General features: G+C 37.2%; 1 protein-coding gene across 2 annotated transcripts in view; it reads left to right on the forward strand.

The window, feature by feature from the left end:
• Positions 1–22,769, forward strand: part of LOC137293808 (pleckstrin homology domain-containing family H member 2-like) — a 181,320-nt gene that overhangs the window by 65,718 nt on the left and 92,833 nt on the right. For both annotated transcript variants that reach the window (XM_067824557.1, XM_067824558.1), the window contains exon 3: positions 21,101–21,163. In XM_067824557.1, the coding sequence (XP_067680658.1) occupies positions 21,101–21,163 (63 nt within the window). The remainder of the gene's footprint in view (positions 1–21,100; positions 21,164–22,769) is intronic.

Below are 22,769 nucleotides of genomic sequence, written 5' to 3' on the forward strand. Positions count from 1 at the left end.
AGATTTACAATGAACATGCTATGGATTTTTATCCCGCAGGAGTGGCACTGCTGAAAACAAATATTGCAGACCCTTTTAATCATTTCTTGTCACAAGTTCTCAGAATATTCCTGCCATCAGTTTCTTCCATTTGGGTGAAGAATCTGATGTTATCGCTCCCCGATAGTGCATGAGTGTAAACATGACTGAACTTGGAAGCCTCCTGCTTCGTTTCACGGCTGTGTCCCATGCATGATGGGACATCTATCTGCCATGTCATGTTTAAGACTGATTGACTCACAGTTCACTTTCTGACCTTGCCCCATCTAAATGCGAATTTTGTTAAGTTTCTATCCTGAATGTGTGTGATTGCAATTTTTTTACATGCAAAGCTGGAAATGATATTGAGGATTATTCTGAAAGCATTAGTTAAGTCACAGAGAAGATGAAAATGATTAGAATTAATTACCGGTATTCTAGATGACGTGGTTGATTGTTTATGATTCTGCTTTGATGTGTTTCTCATTTATCAGTTGATGTGTATGTTATGCTATCCTCATCAGAGACGCTCCACAAAGGAAGAGTAATGTTACATGGATTGCGGGATTATGTCAGAGGATGGGAGTTGAGACTCTCATAATACAGAGATTGGTTGGGGGGACAGAGTCCAGATTTTCTTTGAAGCTGATTCATAAGAAGAGACAAATGACACAAATATAGTGGCATGTTTCCAGTTATCAAGGCTTCAAATACACTTCAAGAGATCTCATAGGCTGTATTAAGTTTACAGTGTTAAGTGGGATGTATTAAAGATAGATTACTTTCCTTGCATTGGCAATGCATACTTAGACTTGCTTTAGTCTGTATGGTAACAGATAATAGTTTTCACAATAATTTCCAAAAAAAATGTGAATATAAGGAACACATTGTTGCAAGTGGGATACAATGACAAGTGTCAACAAAGACTGGTGGTTGTTGACACTTGTCACCGTATCCCAACTACATATGTCTATGCTCATCTTTTTATCACAGGATTGTCTGGTCCAGACACAACTATTTACAGTCAGCTGCTGTATGGTTGGAATATTGTTCAGTGCAGCATGAAATAGCAAACAAACAAAAACAAAACCTCTGATAGACTGGCAGCTCTGTCTACTTATGCAGATTTCATTTTAAAGGATAGAATTACAATACATGTGGTGATTTAGGATTCAGTACAGCCTTCTACTTCCATCAAGTTTAATGCATGCCCAACCAGCTGCACTTGCAAAGAAACAATGTCTAGCCTATTGGATCAAATATCCTGTTGGTCAAACAAAGCACAGGGTTTGAATCCCTGTGTGGTGTATTGTGTGAAATCTTTTAATGGTTGTCTTCTCCACATATTGCTGAAACCATTTCTAACAAGACTGTAGCACATGTACCTGGCTCATTCATTCCTGTGTGGTGGCCATGGCCTGGTTTTCATCCCTGGCCCCTATCACCATGGCAGTGATTGAGAAGTCTCTAAAACTATTAGTTTGGTTGCCACATAGTGACATTTATACACATATTGCTGCTTAGGTTAAACTCTTTCCATTATTCAGTTTGCAGATCAAGCAACTGGTGCCAAAGCCACTTTGAAAAAAGATTGTTTATATGTTGCAATTTTTTTTTCTGCCTGATCCTTCGAATTTTTGATGGATTGGAAACGTATACACCACTAATAGTTATGCAAACTAACATGAACAGTGTATCTGTATGCATAATTCCTGTTAGGTTTTGCAATCTGCTGAATTATTTATAAAACATGTATGATGAAAACGCATTAAACATGAACAGTTGATGTGAACTGGGATTGTACTTGGCTGTGGTCACTAACTTGCCTGACACAGTCATCACACTCCACATGTACAGTTTGATCTTTACTGGAGCTTGATACAGATCACACTCCACATGTACAGTTTGATCTTTACTGGAGCTTGATACAGATCACACTCCACATGTACAGTTTGATCTTTACTGGAGCTTGATACAGATCACACTCCACATGTACAGTTTGATCTTTACTGGAGCTTGATACAGATCACACTCCACATGTACAGTTTGGTCTTTACTAGGTCTTGATACAGATCACACTCCACATGCAGTTTTATCTTTACTAGGGCTTGATGCAGATCACACTCCACATGTTCAGTTTGGTCTTTACTAGGTCTTGATACAGATCACACTCCACATGTACAGTTTGATCTTTACTGGAGCTTGATACAGATCACACTCCACATGTACAGTTTGATCTTTAGTGGAGCTTGATACAGATCACACTCCACATGTACAGTTTGGTCTTTACTAGGTCTTGATACAGATCACACTCCACATGTACAGTTTGGTCTTTACTAGGTCTTGATACAGATCACACTCCACATGTACAGTTTGGTCTTTACTAGGTCTTGATACTGATCACACTCCACATGTACAGTTTGGTCTTTACTAGGTCTTGATACAGATCACACTCCACATGTACAGTTTGGTCTTTACTAGGTCTTGATACAGATCACACTCCACATGTACAGTTTGGTCTTTACTAGCTAGGTCTTGATACAGATCACACTTCACATGTACAGTTTGATCTTTACTGGAGCTTGATACAGATCACACTCCACATGTACAGTTTGGTCTTTACTAGGTCTTGATACAGATCACACTCCACATGTACAGTTTGGTCTTTACTAGGTCTTGATACAGATCACACTCCACATGTTCAGTTTGGTCTTTACTAGGTCTTGATACAGATCACACTCCACATGTACAGTTTGATCTTTACTGGAGCTTGATACAGATCACACTCCACATGTACAGTTTGGTCTTTACTAGGTCTTGATACAGATCACACTCCACATGTACAGTTTGGTCTTTACTAGGTCTTGATACAGATCACACTCCACATGTACAGTTTGATCTTTACTGGAGCTTGATACAGATCACACTCCACATGTACAGTTTGGTCTTTACTAGGTCTTGATACAGATCACACTCCACATGTACAGTTTGGTCTTTACTAGGTCTTGATACTGATCACACTCCACATGTACAGTTTGGTCTTTACTAGGTCTTGATACAGATCACACTCCACATGTACAGTTTGGTCTTTACTAGCTAGGTCTTGATACAGATCACACTTCACATGTACAGTTTGATCTTTAGTGGAGCTTGATACAGATCACACTCCACATGTACAGTTTGATCTTTACTAGGTCTTGATACTGATCACACTCCACATGTACAGTTTGGTCTTTACTAGGTCTTGATACAGATCACACTCCACATGTACAGTTTGGTCTTTACTAGGTCTTGATACTGATCACACTCCACATGTACAGTTTGGTCTTTACTAGGTCTTGATACTGATCACACTCCACATGTACAGTTTGGTCTTTACTAGGTCTTGATACTGATCACACTCCACATGTACAGTTTGGTCTTTACTAGGTCTTGATACTGATCACACTCCACATGTACAGTTTGGTCTTTACTAGGTCTTGATACAGATCACACTCCACATGTACAGTTTGATCTTTAGTGGAGCTTGATACAGATCACACTCCACATGTACAGTTTGATCTTTAGTGGAGCTTGATACAGATCACACTCCACATGTACAGTTTGATCTTTACTGGAGCTTGATACAGATCACACTCCACATGTACAGTTTGATCTTTACTGGAGCTTGATACAGATCACACTCCACATGTACAGTTTGATCTTTAGTGGAGCTTGATACAGATCACACTCCACATGTACAGTTTGATCTTTACTGGAGCTTGATACAGATCACACTCCACATGTTTAGTTTGGTTTTTAATAGGGCTTGATACTGATCACACTCCACATGTAGTTTTATCTCTAATAGGGCTTGATGCAGATCACACTCCACATGTATAGTTTGGTTTTTAATAGTTCTTGATACTGATCACACTCCACATGTACAGTTTACATCTTTACTAGGGCTTTATATGGGTACTCCAGCACACATCAGGGATAGTATGGTACCCAGGTTTTAAAGGATTGGCACTTCACATCGAAGACCAAGGTTTGACTCTTGGGTACAGTAAGTGAATCCCATTTCTGGTGTCCCACTTGATGGTATTACACTCACTGACTCACTCACTCACTCACTCACTCACTCACTCACTCACTCACTCAAGCAAAGTGCTGGATTAGATGTCAACCATAATTGAATAACAGGGGAGATAACTCACAACTTCTCTGAGAAATGCTGCAGACAGAAGAAAAGGGTCTGCATGACTCATTTTGAGCATAGAACAAGGTTGTTTTTGAGTATTTCATATTTGTTACTTGATACTCATGTCAGCTTTGGAGGGTCAATTTTTATCCACCCTTCAGAGCCCATATCTTCACACTGTTTGTCTACCTTCTCTAAATGTAATATATCTTTCAGGAACTGTCACAATGCAGTTTGTATATCAGCTTCCTTTTTCATTTTTTTTCTTCTTGTGTTCGACCAAGTGAAACTGACTTTATTCTGTGCTTTCTATTCTCATCTTGCAGTGCATGGTTCAGTTCTAAATTGTAGTCCTGATAAAACAGGTCATTGAAAGGTCATTTTAGAATGACAGAATTTGACACTCTATATAGTTTTTTGCTTAATAATGAACAAGAAGAAGAACAATTTCTGACATTTGAAATAGTTTTCCAGTTCTGGAGCCCAGATCTGAATTTGATACTATTCTAGAAGAGTTGAAAAGAGCACCAAGTCCTGTTGATTTCACGTCAAACCTAAAGAACCTGATTTTCGAGAAATACAGCAACTAGTGAATTAGTCAGAATAGTAGTACTATGAGCATGCCGTCTGGTGTGGAGTTCAGTGTGTTACAAATAGATGCATTATTAGTTTATTAGTATTAGTCTGTGTATTTAATCACTCCTTAAGCTGTATTGGAAGAAATAACAACCTGACATGAATGGGTTTTTTTTTTCAGATTCAGATACGAAAAGTACATTTCCTTGCATATGTTCATTAAATTCACAATTAGCACTGACTGTTTTAAGATAGTCTATGCACGTAGCTTTCCATTTCAGATACCTTTTTTTTTAAGATAGCCTATGTCTAAAATAAATTGATCAAATTTCGTAACTGATTCAAATTTGGTAAAATGGATCATGTAAAAAACAAACTTGGTCCTTAATGGGTTGAATTGTTGTATTTCTTCCTCCAAAGGAGGACAGTTTGTCTGAAGAGAAATTGGTTCAGATTTTGTTTGGCTGAAAAAGCTCAAATTAATAGTAGCACTGCTTTAAACATTTTTGACATTTTACTCAAATTGTGAACGTGGTCCACAGCATAATTGATTTTGGACTATGAATACTATTAATCAGATCGTAAGAGGCAAGAAGTAAAATTTGATCAATTTCTTTTCAAACTAGGTCACTTTCCACAAATGTAATAGGAAGTATTGAAATACTTCAAGTTCTGTTTTGAGGTTGAAACCTTGCCCATTTTGTTGATAAGGAAATTGAAGTTCTGTCTAGTAAAAGTGGCAGTATGATCATTTAGTGGTAATTGATCGATAAATATGGTGATGTACACAGTGTCGTTAATTTTTCATATCAGGATTCGCATGTCTGTTCATGATGAAAATGTTCAATGATCCATTTGTCATAGAAATTAGTTAGTGGCATCAGTTTTATAAATATTTTTATTGGCAGGACATTTCACCTGATTTATTCCTGATGGAGAATAGATTCCCCATACCTCTGCCTTGTCATAAGAGGCTGGTCTCAAAGAATATGGCTGCAGAGGCCAGTAAACACAAGGCTGTGATTTCTGCCCTGAATTGGGTAAAAGAATGAGGGTCTGAGTGGTTTGGGGTGGTGACAGTCTGCCTGATGTTACATCCTAATTGTCATGGGTTTGAATCCCATTTTGAACTTGTTGTATTCATCTAGGACAACCAGTTGGTAAGCCTTATGCACATTATCAGCATTTTTGTCTTTGATTCAAATGATATGTTGTATGATTGAAGTATTTTATCGTCTGGAATATAGCTCAGATCTTTGGTAGATATGAGAATAAATAGGTCAACATGGTGCCCAACATTCCATATATCTTGCCAGTACCCAAACACAATAGAAATTTTAAGTAATAAACCACCATGGAAAGAACTGTCCCTCAAACATTGTACATCAGCTGGACTTTCAATAGTCATATATATATTTACTCAAACATTGTACTTGGCTGGACTTTCAATAAGGTCATATATATATTTTCGCAAACATTCTACACAGCTGGACTTTCAGTAAGCTCATATGTATATTTTCTCAAACATTGTACTTATCTTGGCAATTACTGCGACAAGATTTGGCACACAGACATACAGTAACAGGGCCATCTTTGAGACAAGAATTAATCTCAAAAAAAGTTAATGACTGGAGTGACATCAAGGCAAGTGGAGATAACTCTTTACTATTTTCTCTAGTATAGTGTTCAAATTGTGTCGGCATCATATCTGTCTTTTAGAGATTGAATTATATTCAGCACACGTTTCAAAATGCTGATTTCATGACTTCTAGGCACCTTCGACCTAACAACGGCTTGCAAATACTCCAGCAGATAACCTGTCTGATTAACGGAAGCCATGGAGAAAGTGTGATGGAATACCTATGTAGCCTTAGGCGCCTTTCATTTCAATAGCCAGACATTGTTACATGAATAAGTAACAAATTTTACTACTTCAAGTGTTAAACTGCAATCCTTCTCTAATTCTCTGAAGTTTTCATTCCACGGAACAATGCAGTGTTTATTTATTGTAAGCTAAGAATCCAATCCAGGCAAGATCTTTTTTAACCAAATGGGAGAATGTCAAAATTTATGGCTTTTTTTTATCCAATCACATAATTTTGTCTTCATACAGACAAGGAAAATCCTTTAAAAACCCAGACACACCTGAAACCTTTGAATATAACTCAGACATTTCGAAAACTTGTTCAATAGATGATATTGGCATTACCTAATAAAGCTTACAGAAAGGGCCTTTGGGCATCATCTAAACCCTGATTTTCTTGTCTAGGAATGCATCTGATCTGTCAGAGGTGTTGCTTTTGTCCCTCGTAGTATATTCATGGATAACAAACTTGCCAAGCATAAATCTTGGATAAAGTCTGGTGATTTATCCATGCCTGAAGGCTTGTCTCATACCAGTGTTGTACCAACACTCTAAACAACAGGTGGTCCAGGTTGTCATAGCCAGTTGGTGGCACTTTTGACAGAAACGTCCACAAATATTATCAGAATCAAATGCGATCGATACCACCAATGGTCAGAACTGTTCATGGCTGCTCTTATCCTCTCCTCTGATTGGCCTTTGATCCTTACAACAGCAATCTTCAAACCTTTCTCGTGGCAATCACCCATGATCGTTGAACGTCTCATTTTATTTTCAATCCAATTACTCATGATTTGATACAAGGGAAAGAAGGCGTGTAATATAGGTATGAAAAAACAACGTAGGTAAAAAAGCTGCTGATGTCAAGGATGCATGTTTGAATATGTAATGAATATTGTATTGACAGTTTGGGGGCTTTGTCCTCTACTGATTTTTACTTTACCCCACTGATGCCAGTGTAGACATTGTTCCTGTCAATTCATGCTACAGACAACCTACAGTATGCTAAAATCTGACAAAAGGCACCTAACGTAACTCACCATTATACCGATCTGAACCAACAGCAGCTTCCAATGAGGTGAAACAGTGATTGATTATATTTCTAATGTTTGAAAAATGCATGCAGTATTTAGCAGAAGTATTTAATGAATTAAGCATAAGACAAAATCTTACTGTCTTTAAGGCTTATCAATATACTATTTAAATGACAGTTACATTCATTTTGATGGCATTTGCACCTGATGGGATTTATTATTGCTCAATTGTCAAGCATACATGCACAATTTTTTCTGTTCGGGATAGTTAAATAATGTTTACATTGTATTTTCAGGTGGTGTCCTATTTTGAAATTGAGATTATTGTTTTCATTTTTTAGATAGGTTGCATTAATTTTGTAAGTTGTTTCAAATAATATTTATATCAAAGGCAGTTATGCTCTTCTTTAAAATTCTTACTTCTACCTCATTTCCATCTTGGATTTAGGGTGATGTTGGAAAGAAGTGTTTTTCTACCTTACTGTGCATGGTTGTAGCTTAAGGTGCTAATATGGTAAAAACTAGTTGGTATAATTGATAGCAAATAGAGGACTTCTGTTGAAAATCTGCATTTGATGGTGACTGCAGCCACAAAAGAAGATTTACTTACAGTGATGTAATAGAGGAAGTATTCTTTGAATTGTAAACAGTAATGTCAGTTTTTCAGTTATTGTTTGTTATATTATCCCCAAGATCTGTTGTAATGGAATTGTTGAATAGAAATTCCTCAGTGACAAAGGTTCAAAGAATATTGCGTGTTTGTTTCTGTATAATGAGGACATTAGTTTCAAGTTCATGCTCTCATGAACTTTGATAAGGCCATTGCCCAGCACCAATGCTTTTAAGAGAAAAAAAGGAAGTCACAAATGATAGGCCAGCTCGCAATTTTGGTTTAATCTGATTTTTTTTCTTTTGCACAAAAAAAAAGAGAATAAAAAATTGATGGAAATAATACACATCACGTTCATGACCCTTTAATCTCAGGACTTTTTTCAATGAGACCTTGGGTGAGAAGCCCTCTGGAGTGAGAGTTTCAATCCCCTATTCAGAGATACAAAAGTAGAAACTAAGGATTATGCCCATCATGGCGATAACAGTCCAGAAAAGTATAGATCTGCATGGCTTGGGGCCAGGCCTCGTACCACAGACAGCTACAAGATCCAAGCCAATGGTCCTGCTCATAGGTAAATACTGATTTAGCCGGCTCTCTCTGGACGCACAACACTGACCTCAAAATGACACTTCTCCATAAAGGCAGCTTTATGTCTGATGCTTGCGTTTGGACTGAGTGTTTGATTTGTGCTCCATTTTCATAGGGAAGTAGAACTTGGCATCATTAATGGCATATAGCTTGGCAAGATCGCAGACGTTTCATCACGCTCATATGTTGATCATCAAAGCAGTAAGATATACACGCAATACAAATCTCCATGCTCTGATTTCATGTGTAGTACTCATGGTCTGTGGATAATGGTATCAAAGAGCTGGACATAAAAATGCTTTTATGGGTGAAAATAAGGACGATGTGGGGATTAGGCAGCTTATGGGGTTTGGGGACAGAATGTAGATTTAGCTAGCGTCTCAGATTTTGCATGTTTTTTTAAAAAGATGATGGTTTTTAGAGCTTAGTAAACTTTCAAAGAAGTTTCTGTTTATTTAGTGGAAATCAATAGATCCTCTCAGGCTGGTTTCTGTGACTTTAACAAATATAAATTTTTTTGTGGATTTTGTGAGTTTTTGAGACTCTCACATACTTGATACATTTAGATCGATTACTCAAAAATTATATATTTGACTTCACAATGTATAGCTAACTTCAGTCAGATTTTACAATCTGTTATTATTGAAATTATTCCTCAAGTGCAAAACTGAACTTTGATAATGTGTACTGTATGTCACTTTCTTTGTGCCTTTGGTGTTCAGACTGTCAGCTATGTTGCCCAGGGCACAGTAGCATGTGTGTTTGACTACCACATACAGCTTTTGTGTTTGATGCTGCACAGTCATCCGAAGCACTACATTTACGGGTAGAGGTGGTCTGGTGGACTAGTGGTTAAAGTGTTTGCTCGCCGAGGACCTGGTTTCTGATTTTCCTGCTGTGATATTGCCAATTTTTCCTGAAGTGGTAAATCTGCATCACTTCACAATAATATTTAACTGAGATCTTGTTAAACCAAACTCAAAATCTCTCTCTGAGGTGCTTGGTAAGCTGACGAAGCTGACGATCCATCAGCTTATTTCCGCATTGTTCATTACAAAAGTTAATGATTTGACATTAACCACAACAGTAGAACGTTAGGAGAACAAAAGGTTACGACCAGTGAAGTTTTTGTTGTCGTCAATCTCTTCTCCTCACAAGTGAGGTTATGATTTAAATCAATTAAATTTCCTGGAACTTTCCAGACTTACAGTGTAGCATGTCGTATATCACACATATATCCTGCAGTCTTTGTTAGCTGCGTAATATGACACCACAGGTGATAAATACCAAGTATCTACTGATTAACTTGGTTACAAGATGTGAGTAATAAGATTTTGGATACATATAAACAACTGAAAATGGACCAATTAAATTTCCAGATATATATCATGGCCTCTTTGAGGTCTTCCAAGGCATCAGACTTGCCATGATCAAAGACATGTACTGTCCATTCCTGCCATTGGACATAATCTGTTGTAATGTGTAAGGTTAAAGATTAAATCTAGCCTCCAAACTCATGCAGTTTCTGGTATTAACAATATGCTAGAGGCCATCAGATGGTAAGAGGTCTTTGAACGTGGTCGTTATTGTTTACAGCTCCTGGCATACCTTGTTCATGGCATGTCAGAGCTTCGATAAATGACATCATTATTGGACCTTACATTGTAAACAGGTTAGTCTAGACATTGTTAATACATTTGTTGAGGAAGGCTTTTAACATTGCTCAAACTTTTGAATTAAATTTCTTTGTTTTGGATTGTAGATAATGTTTACATTTTATTTTTATTTTCTGTACAGGCTGTGTCCTATCATAAATTTTCAGTTTTTGAGACTATTTGTGTGAAACAAGATAAACAATATTGTTAGTATGGAAACTTGTGATTCTTATTGATTATTGGGAGTTGAAAAAAGTGTAAATGTGGATATGGTTGTAAGAAGGGGTTAAAAAATCCCATCATCCAGTGCTGCTTACGAGTCAGTTTTCATTTCAGGTGATCAAATAATGGTATCTTACTTGTCTTTGAGCTGCTAGATAATTTCCACTCATAGTTTCAAACTGCAAATAAACTTTTATTTTATTTCATATCTACTCAAAATGTAGCCACTAAATTTCACAATTATAATAAAGTAGAGTTACCTTTCTTTGCTTTTTGTCACTTTTCAATAAACTGCCCAGTAAACATTGACATCAAATACCATGTTGATTTATTCTTTTATAATTAATCATCATGATTATGTAATAAAATCCAGGGCAAAGTGGAAAATTAATCAGGGCAAGTTACTATCTTATAGTCAATTGCCCCATGGCAAGTAGCTTTTAAAAAAAAAATAACCACTGTAGTGTAATGCTGAATGTGCGAAGGTCTGAGGGATAAGTTATTTGAGATGGGGACAGCTGGTGACATCATCTTGTGATTCATGTCATACTTATCTTGAGCATGAAGGATTTCGCTATTTTTGTGATTCCAGTAATGCTTGTAAATCTAAAAAACTCATAATGTTAATTTCTTTACTAATCTGTCAGGATTCTTTTATTGCCAATGTGGGGGGGATGGGATTGCCTAGTGGTTACAGCATTTGCCAAAGATCCGGGTTCGATTCTCCTCATGGTTTCACTTGGATGAAGCCTACTTATGTTGTCCCCCATTGTGATATTGCTGGAATATTGCTAAAAGCAGCATGAAACCATATTACAATGTCACTGTTACCTCTGCGGTAAAATGACTTAGGTCTTTTTCTGTTTTGAAAGTGTCTTTTAGTTCAGATCTGTTTTAATCAGATCATCAGATCGGTTCCACTCGACCCTTCTGTTGTTCAATTGTTTCTTATGTAAGAATGTTCATATTTTCCACTTTACACAAATTTGTCTGATTATACCAGAGAATTTGGTACAGATTGTTCACTAATTTTGACATTTATTGCAAATTTTCCTCTCAGCTAATCGTGCGTGATGATGTTAAAAGCAGATCAAATCATTTTTCCATTGGCTAGCTTTCAATCATGCATGGGAAGACCTCCGTGGCCAGTATTTGACTTCCATCAACGGAACATTTTGTCCCAAATCGCAAGCAAACTTTGCAATCTTTGCTCAATGATTGGAAAATTAATTGATTGAAAAACGGAGTATTTTTGAAGTGATGCAATTTTAAGGACTGATAACTGCATTTACCAGAAAGGTTTAAGGATAGACCCTTTGGCTATTTACAAAAGCTTATCTCCTCCTATCTGGTGCCATACTTTGGACACAATCACCTTTGCAACTTCAGAATAGTATTGATTTTAGACCCTGCAGGATCCCTTCAAATCGGTTTATCAGCCAGTTATCCTATTACAGTAATATCAAATCTTCCCGCAACTTGCAGAGTTTTGTTGGGATTGATCCAACAAAATTTACTCTGATAAGGAGTTTAGTTGTTTGACATTTCATGGTGCCTTGATTAATATGGCTTTGTGAAGATTTATCTCATTTAGCTTGTCTGAGAAGCAACTGCCAGATGCTATCAAAGGCAGCCTGAACTGGAGGACATTAAGTTGCCTGATGATTTTATGGACAAGGTTCAGGATTGACCAACGAGGAAATGTTCCAATCAAGGAGTGTTACTTAACAATCGTCAACCAGTAGGTTGCAGCATGGACGTTATCACATCAGATGAAGGCGATATTGCAAGTCAATAGAATCAAACAGTGTTTTGAATCTTTGCTTTGTGGTGTGTTATCGGAATTTATTTCAGCTGGCACTTTATTTGCTGGGACTCTTTAGTAGTAGAATTCGGTTTCTGTTGGTGACTGACAGATTGAATGTGATTCCTTTGAAGTATTGTGTAATGAAAGACTTTTAAGTGCAGAAATGTCTTTTTTGTAAAAGTTTGTCAATTGCTATGGATATTTTAGCAGTCTAAGATGTGATTATGATTGTATGGAAGATGTTAATCTGTAACTCAACATGGTGAAAAGGGTTGTGAATATGCCATGGTTTGTATAGCGATTACTGATGGTGTGCACTTTTCATATCATTGAAGAATTTGGTTTAACGAAAAAATAATGCAGCTATTTGTCATGATATTTCAGCTTGATGTGGGGGAAAACCTCAGTTATGGCTTGACAAACCTAGAAACATTGTAAAATGCACGGTAACAAACACTCAGTCACAGGTTCCTGATCTGCTCAAGGGAAATAACCGATGGGCGACTGATGCCGGCATCTTTGTCGAAAGTAAAGTTTCTTATAATCTGTAGGAAAAAGTGAGTGAGTTTAGTATTAGGCTGCTTATAGCAATATTCCAGAAATATCTCAGTGGAGGATATCCACAGTATTTCCAAAATGATTTGTGTTTGATTATGAGAAAATGTGATTGCTTAGTTGTTTGGTCACTGCGACCAATCTTCAATTATTTCAAGTAATTTGAACACCAGTGGCATTTATCTGTGGTCACACAATTGCAGGTGAGTATAGCATTGTTTTGAATTACTGCCAATTGCCCATGGTTATTCCCCTTGTTTAACAGATGTGTTATGGTTGCTATAATGTAATGCACCATGCCATGTGTATAGATGATATCACAATGGTTAATGCTCTGCTCCACAGAAAAACAATGTCCTAGTGTGTGTGTGAAGGGAAATATGTTGAATATTGCATTCAAGATCAGATACCTGCTTACAAGCGTGCGTACGTGCGTGCGTGGAAGTGTTTATGACAGTGTGTAGGCCTGTAGACCACTAGTCCTAGTCTGAATTAATGTTGGTTTTATGGTACTATCCCAGAAACATATAACTCCGCAGTTAGACATGCATGCCTTATTGAACATTGTATACTGTCTCCAAGCTGACCAGGTGATAATGTATGTCTGAAAAATATGCAGACTGCCTTCCCCTTTCATTCATCATCGAGGGTCATTTTTGCTTCATAATCATTGTGTCGCTGCAAAAGATCCATGTAACACAACTTCAGTAACAGCTGCAGCCAGCATGTCCTCTTGCACCAAAACACTGGTGCTGAAACATTAATTTCTTCTTGTCGTGATATGTCCGCCTCAATGTGTAAATTACAGCTGTTATCAGATCGTCATGGATATTACCATCGACAGACAGGTGTGTATTTCACCAGGTGTGTTTAAATGAGTCTTCGTAGACTGCTCCACATCCTCACTGCGACAATTACCTGAAGGAGTTTCCTCTTTCATACAATTACATATATTGATCGAAAGAGTTGAATAACCGTCGGAAGTCCACACGGATTTCTGAAATGATCTGCCTGGCTGTCACGGAATATCACAGTCCCAGTGTTTTTCTTTCATGAGATCAATGATTACACACCTTAATCTTTCTACAGAATGTGGATCTAAACAGCATATTCTTTTTTCTTGGTTAATAATTAAACACACATTCAGTTATTGTTTTTCGGTGCTGCAAGATTCAGCATGACTCGGTAGAATGGGAGTGTTGTTTCAAGAAGCTTCTAGCCTTGCTACAAGCCCATACTGAATGATAAGTTTAAGGATGTATATGAATTCCGCTTTTGTAATCATCAGGCCCCTAAATAATAGCAAAGTTATAATAATGATAGCATATTTGTTACCTGCATATGTCGATGTTACAGTCTGTTCAAAGCGCACAAAATATAGATGAGATTAAAGGTAAAGAGTTATGAGTTAGTGTTTTTATATTTGATTTGAAAGTATGAAAGTTACAACAGTCTCTGAAGCTCTTTGGGAAGCTGTTCCATGCTATAGATCCTGCATGGACAAAGGACCTGTTTCCATACATCACTGTGTTTACTTTGGGAACAAGAGATTGGTACATAAACCAGCATCTTGGTCTTATTATGTATATAATGCAGGAATAATTATTTGAATTAATTATCATTTCCTTGGAGACTCAGGAAAGTCTACAGGGATACCAGTGTTTCTGTGACCACTTCTGTCACATTATTTATATAATCTAGGGACTGCTATTTGAATTAATAATACTTTCCTTAGAGACTTGCGAAGGGCACACCTTGGAGTTCTCTGCCTTGGTGTAAGAAGTACTAGGTGTGTTTGCACTTGAACAAGGCCATGATGGCACCATTGGCCATGTTGCTAATGGAAGACTTTGATTGACAGGTGTGTTGTTATATACATGGTTCATTTCATATGGGGTGGTATTGTCTGATGGCAGTGTCAAGCAGACCATGTAGCTGTTATCATGGTGGACACATTGATTTCATTGGCTGACAGGTGACGTATACTAGCTGGGCAATAACTTGCTCCCCCAAGGTTGTAAGCGAAATATTATTTTTGATGAAGATAACATGTAGGTTTTGGACTGAATGTTTCATTTTTTGTCATTTTTTACGAATTCTGGTTGTTTTCTGTTTAATTTGTACATATAATACGATATATATAGTCTGGTTCATAATTATTGAGAATTTTTCTTCTTACTTTTAGCTATCCTAACACCTCAACTGATTCACTGATACTTAAAAGTAAGTAATGGTATAAGGGAGGTACCTCATCTTCGCCTACTGAGTATAGTACAATTAGAGTTACCTCCCCTGAATTTGTAACAGACGTCATTTTCCTCAGCACTGTCAACAATGTCTGCTGAAGATAAAAGAAGGTTGATTTTTGAGTTTTGTAATCAAGGAATTGATGATGTAAATACATTGGCAGAGAGAACAGGAACTCCTCTTTCTACTGTGTATAGGATTAGGAAGAATTTTAAAGAGGGAAAGGATTTGGGGCACCAGAAAGGAGCAGGGAGACCCAGAAAATTGGACTTCTCAGATCGCGTCCGGCTGGGAATTTTAGCGTCTAAAATGCAAAGGGCAAGCATCTCCAACATCAGGTATGAAATGATAGAAAGGGGATCAACAGTTGTATCAAAATCTACAGTTAGAAGAAATTTGATTGATCTTGGATGGGAGAAAAAGACTGGAATTCCTTCTCCTCTCATGAAACAAGAACATAAAGACAGGCGTGTTGAGTGGTGTTTGGCACATGAAAACTTTGACTGGGAAAATGTGATTTTTACACATGAAAGCTCAATATGGGTATATCCCAATAATGTGAAAATATGGACAAAGTCTGCGTCAGCACCGTTGTATCGACGACCTAAATACAGCCCAAAGTTTCATGTATGGGAAGGGATATCCTTATTAGGAACGACCCCGCTGTGTGTGTTTGAGGGAAATCTGACAAGTCAACGCTACACTAACATATTAGATAATTTTCTCCTTCCAAGTGCATATGTGTTTTATGGAAATGACTGGATTTTGCAGCAAGATAATGATCCTAAACACACCGCAAAACATGCCAAGCAGTGGTTTCAGGAGAAAAATGTGACTGCATTACCATTTCCTGCATATAGTCCTGACTTAAATCCCATTGAGAACATTTGGGGGATGATGAAGGAATGTGTGAATCAAAAGGGGTTGACAAAAATTGAAGACATGAAGAGAGAAGTGGTCCGATACTGGGACAGCATAACTCACGAGACACTAACCTCTCTGATAGGAAGTATGCCTACCCGTCTTAGACTGTGCCGTGAAGCTCAAAGAGACTTGATAAAATATTAAATTGTTACCTACACAACATGAAAAGGTCAGTTCACTTTCACAATACATTCAATTTTATCTGATTTGTTCTCGTTTAATAATATGAAATGCTTTAGCTATTCTCAATAATTTTGAACCATACTGTATATGATCACTATACATAATATACAAGCCTGATCCTTTGAATAGCATTAGGTCAAATTGAAGGTCTGATGTACAATATAGCCAGTGAAAATGGGATCAGAACTGGTCTCCACCAACCCATGCAAGTAAGATTTGACAAATGGAATCGGGTGGTCAGGGTGGCTGATTTCATTGATACAAGTATGCATCCCTTTTTCACAAGTCAATGCTTGTGATGTCAGTCACTGGTTTGTCTGAACAACACTTGATCATTGTTTTGACAATAGAGTATTTGACTGTATACATTGATCATGTTTACAGTAAAAAACCCAAAACTTTAACCTTGAAAATATTATGTTTCAAATTAGAAATAAACACAAGAACAATGTGATTGGTTTGAAATATTATGTTTATTCCTATGGTTGATACTACTCTATTGATTCATGTTTATAATTAATACCTACTTCCCAATGTTTGAAGCTTATATTGATATTTATCTTTGTTTATCCAAACATGGAGGGGCCACTATTGAAGACATACTTTCGTCTGTGTTACTCTGAATGAAGTTGACGATATTGCTAAAAGCAGCATACAACCTAACTCACTCACTCACTCACTTGAATGAAGCTGTGATAATACTATTTATTTGTATGACTACATCTCAAAGTCACTATCCACCTCACAAAGACAGTCACAATACCCTTACCAAATTTTGAGTAGTTTAATTCCATTGAATCTAGAAATTCTACTGCCTCATCCTGTATCTGTCCTCCTCCATCACAGACTTAAAGATGTCAGATAAGGATAAATAAAGTGTTTGCTAAATGAAAAAAATCAATTAACTTATAACATTTTGAAACAAATTTGAATTGTGGCAAAAACTCCAAAAACTCAAAAAATTCTGAGAAATTTTATATTGATGTTTTCGGCCCTTTACTGTACAAAGAGTACCCACATTTCTGCACTATGTACCTGCATGCTACCCTTATTCTATATTTCATGTATAATAATTTCACTTAGTACCTCTCAGCTTATGTATGACAAAACATGGTACTGATCAGTAACTAGATATAATCCGATCCAGTGAGAGATCCAGTAAGATGTCTATTGGCATTAGGCTGTAAGTGCCTTGTTGAAGAGAGACATGACACCAAGCACTGTGTAACACTGGTTCGTGTATGTGATTATTTATCCAGCTCTCCTCAACTATGACTATACGTCAGCACATTGTGCAGTGAGGAAACCTTGCATCATGATTGATAGCCACGCTCATGACTCTTGACTCGTGTATTGTTTCAAGATGTCGCCACGAATTCATAATTGAATTTCAAGAAAAATGACATGGTGTAAAAAGCTTTAAGACATGAATGTGATGAAAAAGGCAAAAGTGTCAACCATTTGCTTAATGACTTGTGACATTGAGGTTTGGTTTCTGCTGAGTATGTGAAACTTTGAGATGTGGATGTGTTGGTTATGGAGACAGAAGTTGACAACTCAGCATTCGCTTACAGTGACTGTTTTAATGGCTTGACATATCGTCCAGTATGATTCTACTGAGAGCTGTGGAGTAGGCTGAATATTAGAAATGGTTAGAAAATGGGGATTAATTTGCCAGACCAACATTGACTCACAGTGACTGATGCCTCAAGGAATCAACGGAGAGTTCTAAGGCTGATTAAAGAAAATGGACAGTTGGAAAATAGGCTTAATATTAGGTACTGTGAAAGAAAAAAATACTTAGGTGATGGTATCCTCGTTGGATCCGCTGTCAGTAGCATTACATGTATGCATGTCAATGTCTCCTCCTGTTGTATCTGTCAAAGCTCGGTTTGATGTCTTGTGTGATTGTGTTGTCATTGACGACACCATTTTGACATTGATACATATATCTAAACAACTTCATGTCTATGGTAAATACCTTTACTTGTAAAACATCCATCAGTAATCAATATATTTATTGAAGCAATGGTGTTAGAACCTACCCTGAAACATAGCTCTCGCTGCCTTAAAGAACTTTTTCAACCATACTGTGGAAGCTGTCAAAACTGGCATCTGTCCAATCCAGCAAGTGGTCAACACTGGCATAAAATCTCAGTCCTGTCCATGACTTAAACAATTATCATCATTTAAAAGCTCTGCAATCTGGCAGCTGTCAGTTCCAGTTCTTGGTATGAAATGAGCTGCCCAAATCTGATTGTATACAATAATTAGCATGTGCTAAGGAGTCAACGGATGTGTATTGTTACCAATTAATCCTGTGTTGAAACTACATGGTTGAAACTACAAAGAAAAGTTGATCTTAGTTTATTATGGGTATACATGTACATTTAATTACTCAATTTAAAAAGTGTGTTCAGTAATTGTGAGAACCACTTGATGCAACAATGTATATAAGAGTGTCAAGACGACAGTTCTAGTTGTAGGTAGCATTATTACCCTTAAGATAAATTTGTCAAATTTTGATTGGTTAATAGCCAAAGCATGCAAAACCATGTAGGCAGATTTGCCAGGGGGTATGAACCATACGCCCCATCAGATCTGTCATGTGACACACTACATGGGTTGTCATGAATGACCTTGACTTCAGATGGTCATACGTTGGATTGCTTCGAAATTTTAGAGTTAGCGTATGCAAGTGTAAATATAAAGAGAGTAATAAAATTGTTGCCATCATTTCTTATTTGTTTGTGTCGGTAAATGTTTTTGCATTTCAGTTCTACTTTAACAAAACCTCAAATTTGATCCTTTTTATCACAAACTAAGCCATCCCAAGTTATCTCCCCTTATGATTATTCAGGAAATATCATGGCAAAACATTTCATGTGTCATTCTACTGAAGGTGGAAAGTTGTTCTTTAGAGATAGGCTTGTTTCAAAAATCATAAGGGTAATAATTTCGTCACATGGTGTTTTGAAAGGGGTCTACAGGAACCCTTTTTTCTTTTATCTCTAATTGAAAAATCCATCCAATATTTCCTGAGGAAGTTAGAAAGGGTCTTACCGTCCCATACACCCTTTCAAAGTACCATGTAACTAATAAAATCATCTGTACAATCTGGCACGCTGGCTAAACCTGATTATTTCTTCTGTCTCAATGACAGCCGGTTTAGACAGCTTCCACTGTATATTGTTATCCTGCTCCAACTTCTAAATGCCTTCTAAATTTAGAAATAGGCTATTAAGAGGAATCATCTTGATGTATTATGTGTCACTTATTAATCAGAAATTGCAAGAGAGTTTCTAAAAAAAAAAAATGAATGCTTATTCAACATAGAATTCATGAATGGTCAATACCATATCTGGTTAATACAGTGACTATTACTTCCTGTGCAGAGTTGCTTCCCTTTGGAATGCCAGGAACCTTTGATCATGGATTGAAACCCTGGTTCATCCTCAACAGGTTTCTCCATTTATCGGCCCCGTGATATTGGTTGTTCACCAAAGTGGTGAACGTCCAAAACCAGAAGCTTCCTTCAGCCATCATTCTATATAACCTAGACCTGCTAACAGTTTTGGATTCAATACAATTACTTTGATATTGTTTACAGTCCCAAGGTCCTTTCAATCACTCACAGTTAACCATCTCTAGAATGGTTGTTTTTCACTGCCGATGTCCTCAGCCAAACATATGAAAGTTGAGTTATCAGTGTAATATGTCTGGGAGAGTTTTCAATTCTTGTTATTCATCTGTAATCAGAGAAGCAGATCAGGACTGAGACAGAACTGGCATGCCTCCAGGCAAGGTGTTGGCAAGATAAACCTGATATTGCCACACCAGGAATAGGATCTTATTGGTTAACATGGCATTACTTTCTCAATGAAAATCATCACTTTGCCTTATATTAATGTGCTGAAGAGATTAGATTAGATGGGGCTTGAAGCTACCTATACCACAAAATGGCAAACCTGTGCATTACAAACCCATGAAGATATAGAATAGATTTGGTTTTCAGCAACCCATGATTGTCGCAAGAGGCAACTACTGGATTGGGGTGGTCAGGCTTGCTGACTTAGTTGACACATGTCAGCATATCCCAAATGCGTCGATAGAAGTTCAAGCTGTTGATCATTTGACTGTTTGGTCCGGACTTATTTACAGACCGCTACCATATAGCTGGAATATTTGTAGAGTTAAACCAGAAACAAAGTGCAGAGTTAAACCAGAAACAAACTAATCTATACCAAATCTGTGGATTACAATAGATACTGGGAGATTCATCAGCCCCAACATGACATCGTGGTAAAATGGTGTTTGACCAAAGATTTCAAAGATGCAAGGGATAATAGGATATGGTTTCTTGGTTGATAAATGTCATTATATCCCAGTAGTAGACTGATACTCATTATGTCTATCACTGGATTGTCAGATACAAATTCGATTATGTACAGATTGAGTTCATCATTAAACAGCAAACAAATGAAACAAACATATTGATATTTGTTAGTGTCTAGTACTTCTGTTGTGGAGTTTGAAGAATCATCAATTTTTACCTGTCACGTGTCTGGCACAGCTTAATCATAGGTAACCAATGGCATTCACCTGTATTGACTTCATATTGTTTGTTTCAGATGAGAGACTTGGAGGAAAAGCTGTCAATGAGTGAAGCTCGGGCTGAGACAGCAGAACAACAGGTATGTCTAGTACATAGTGAATTGTGGAATAGTGCTTTTTTTAATTGGCATGGAATGTGTGCTTCAAGGACTGGTAGTGTGCTAAGTGTTCTCACATGGTGTGCTTAGTGATCAGTGATGAGTAGTGATAGTGGACAATGTCTTATCATGGACTGAACAAGACTATCATTGGTCAGTCAGCAGGGCTTCTGTACCATCTGCAATTGTTGGCTCCCTCCTGTCTTGGTACAACCATTCCTCCACTGTTCTTGGTCCACACTGTACCATGCGTTTACATTAGTACATCATTCCAAACATACAGCAGCTGAATTGTAAGCCTTGCCTCCAATCTTAGTGTATGAAGGGCAGGTTTGTACAAGGTTAACATGGACCCTGGTTTACCAGGAGTTTACATCAGTAGATAAATACCCACAAGCAGCAGCTCTATAGCAGATCTGTACCTACTGTCCTGTATGTCAGTCTGTCAAGAGCAGATTTATAAAGGTTTAAATGACTCTTGCTCTACAAGGTAAAGTGAGAGCAACACTGGCTGAGCATAGGACTTAGGATCGTTGCAATATACATGTGTATATCGACATAGCTGTATAATCACTTTCGTTTGTAAAGAGATTCAGCTGCATGCCAATACAACTTAAACCAATACAACTCTAAACCAATTCAATTGTAAACCAATACATTTTGTAAACCGATACATATGTAAACCAGTTCAACTGTAAACCAATACCTCTCGAAACCAATTCACATGTGAACCAAAATATTTGAAAACAATACAGTTGTAAACCACTGCAATCATAAACCAATACATTCGTAAACCAATTTAACCGTAAACCAATACAATTGTAAATCAATATGTTTGTAAGCCAATTTAACTGTAAATCAATACATTTGTAGACCAATTCAACTGTAAACCAATACAGCTATTAACCTGTACAGCTGTAAACCATTACAACTGCAAACATGTCTTGAGATGCTGCTGAAGCTGACTGCTAATCCTTATAAATTACAATCTGACCTATTGCCCTTTAGAATACTTTTCTGTAGTGTCCTGGTGTTAGTTCAGGGATTATAAGGTAGAGCTCTTGTTTGACACACCAGGCATTACTCTCTCATCATGCTGGTGCTTCTACCACTTGGATTCTCGTATTTCAGGATTACCCTTTCCATTTTTAACTGAATGTGATCTGCAAGTAGATAGTTAGACATTTTATATTTACTAGATACCACCCTACAGCAATGTGGCAGCCTTCGAAGTTGACTCTTAACCCAAAGTAGATGGAGAGTTTTGCTAATGACTACTCTTGAAGTGAAGTTCCCCATGCTACGAGTACCACATCATAGAGACTAAGTTATATAAAGCATTCTATAAATCTTTAGAGTTTAGTTGAAAAATAAGTTGTTATTCCTATCAACATCCATACTTGTACTTTTCAAGTATTTTCCCCCTTTGATGTTTTCGTATAAATGAAACTTTAATTTTAGTTTGTAGACTTTACCTTGCTGAAAGACAAAAGGGAAAATTTAAACTGACATACGTTCCAATGTTATCATGCAGAAGTAGACAACAGTGTTAGGCAAAGAGAGGGAAGAAGTCATTGATTAATCATCA

The sequence above is a fragment of the Haliotis asinina genome, chromosome 8 (assembly GCF_037392515.1).
Source record: "Haliotis asinina isolate JCU_RB_2024 chromosome 8, JCU_Hal_asi_v2, whole genome shotgun sequence".
In the NCBI taxonomy this organism is placed as follows: domain Eukaryota; kingdom Metazoa; phylum Mollusca; class Gastropoda; order Lepetellida; family Haliotidae; genus Haliotis; species Haliotis asinina.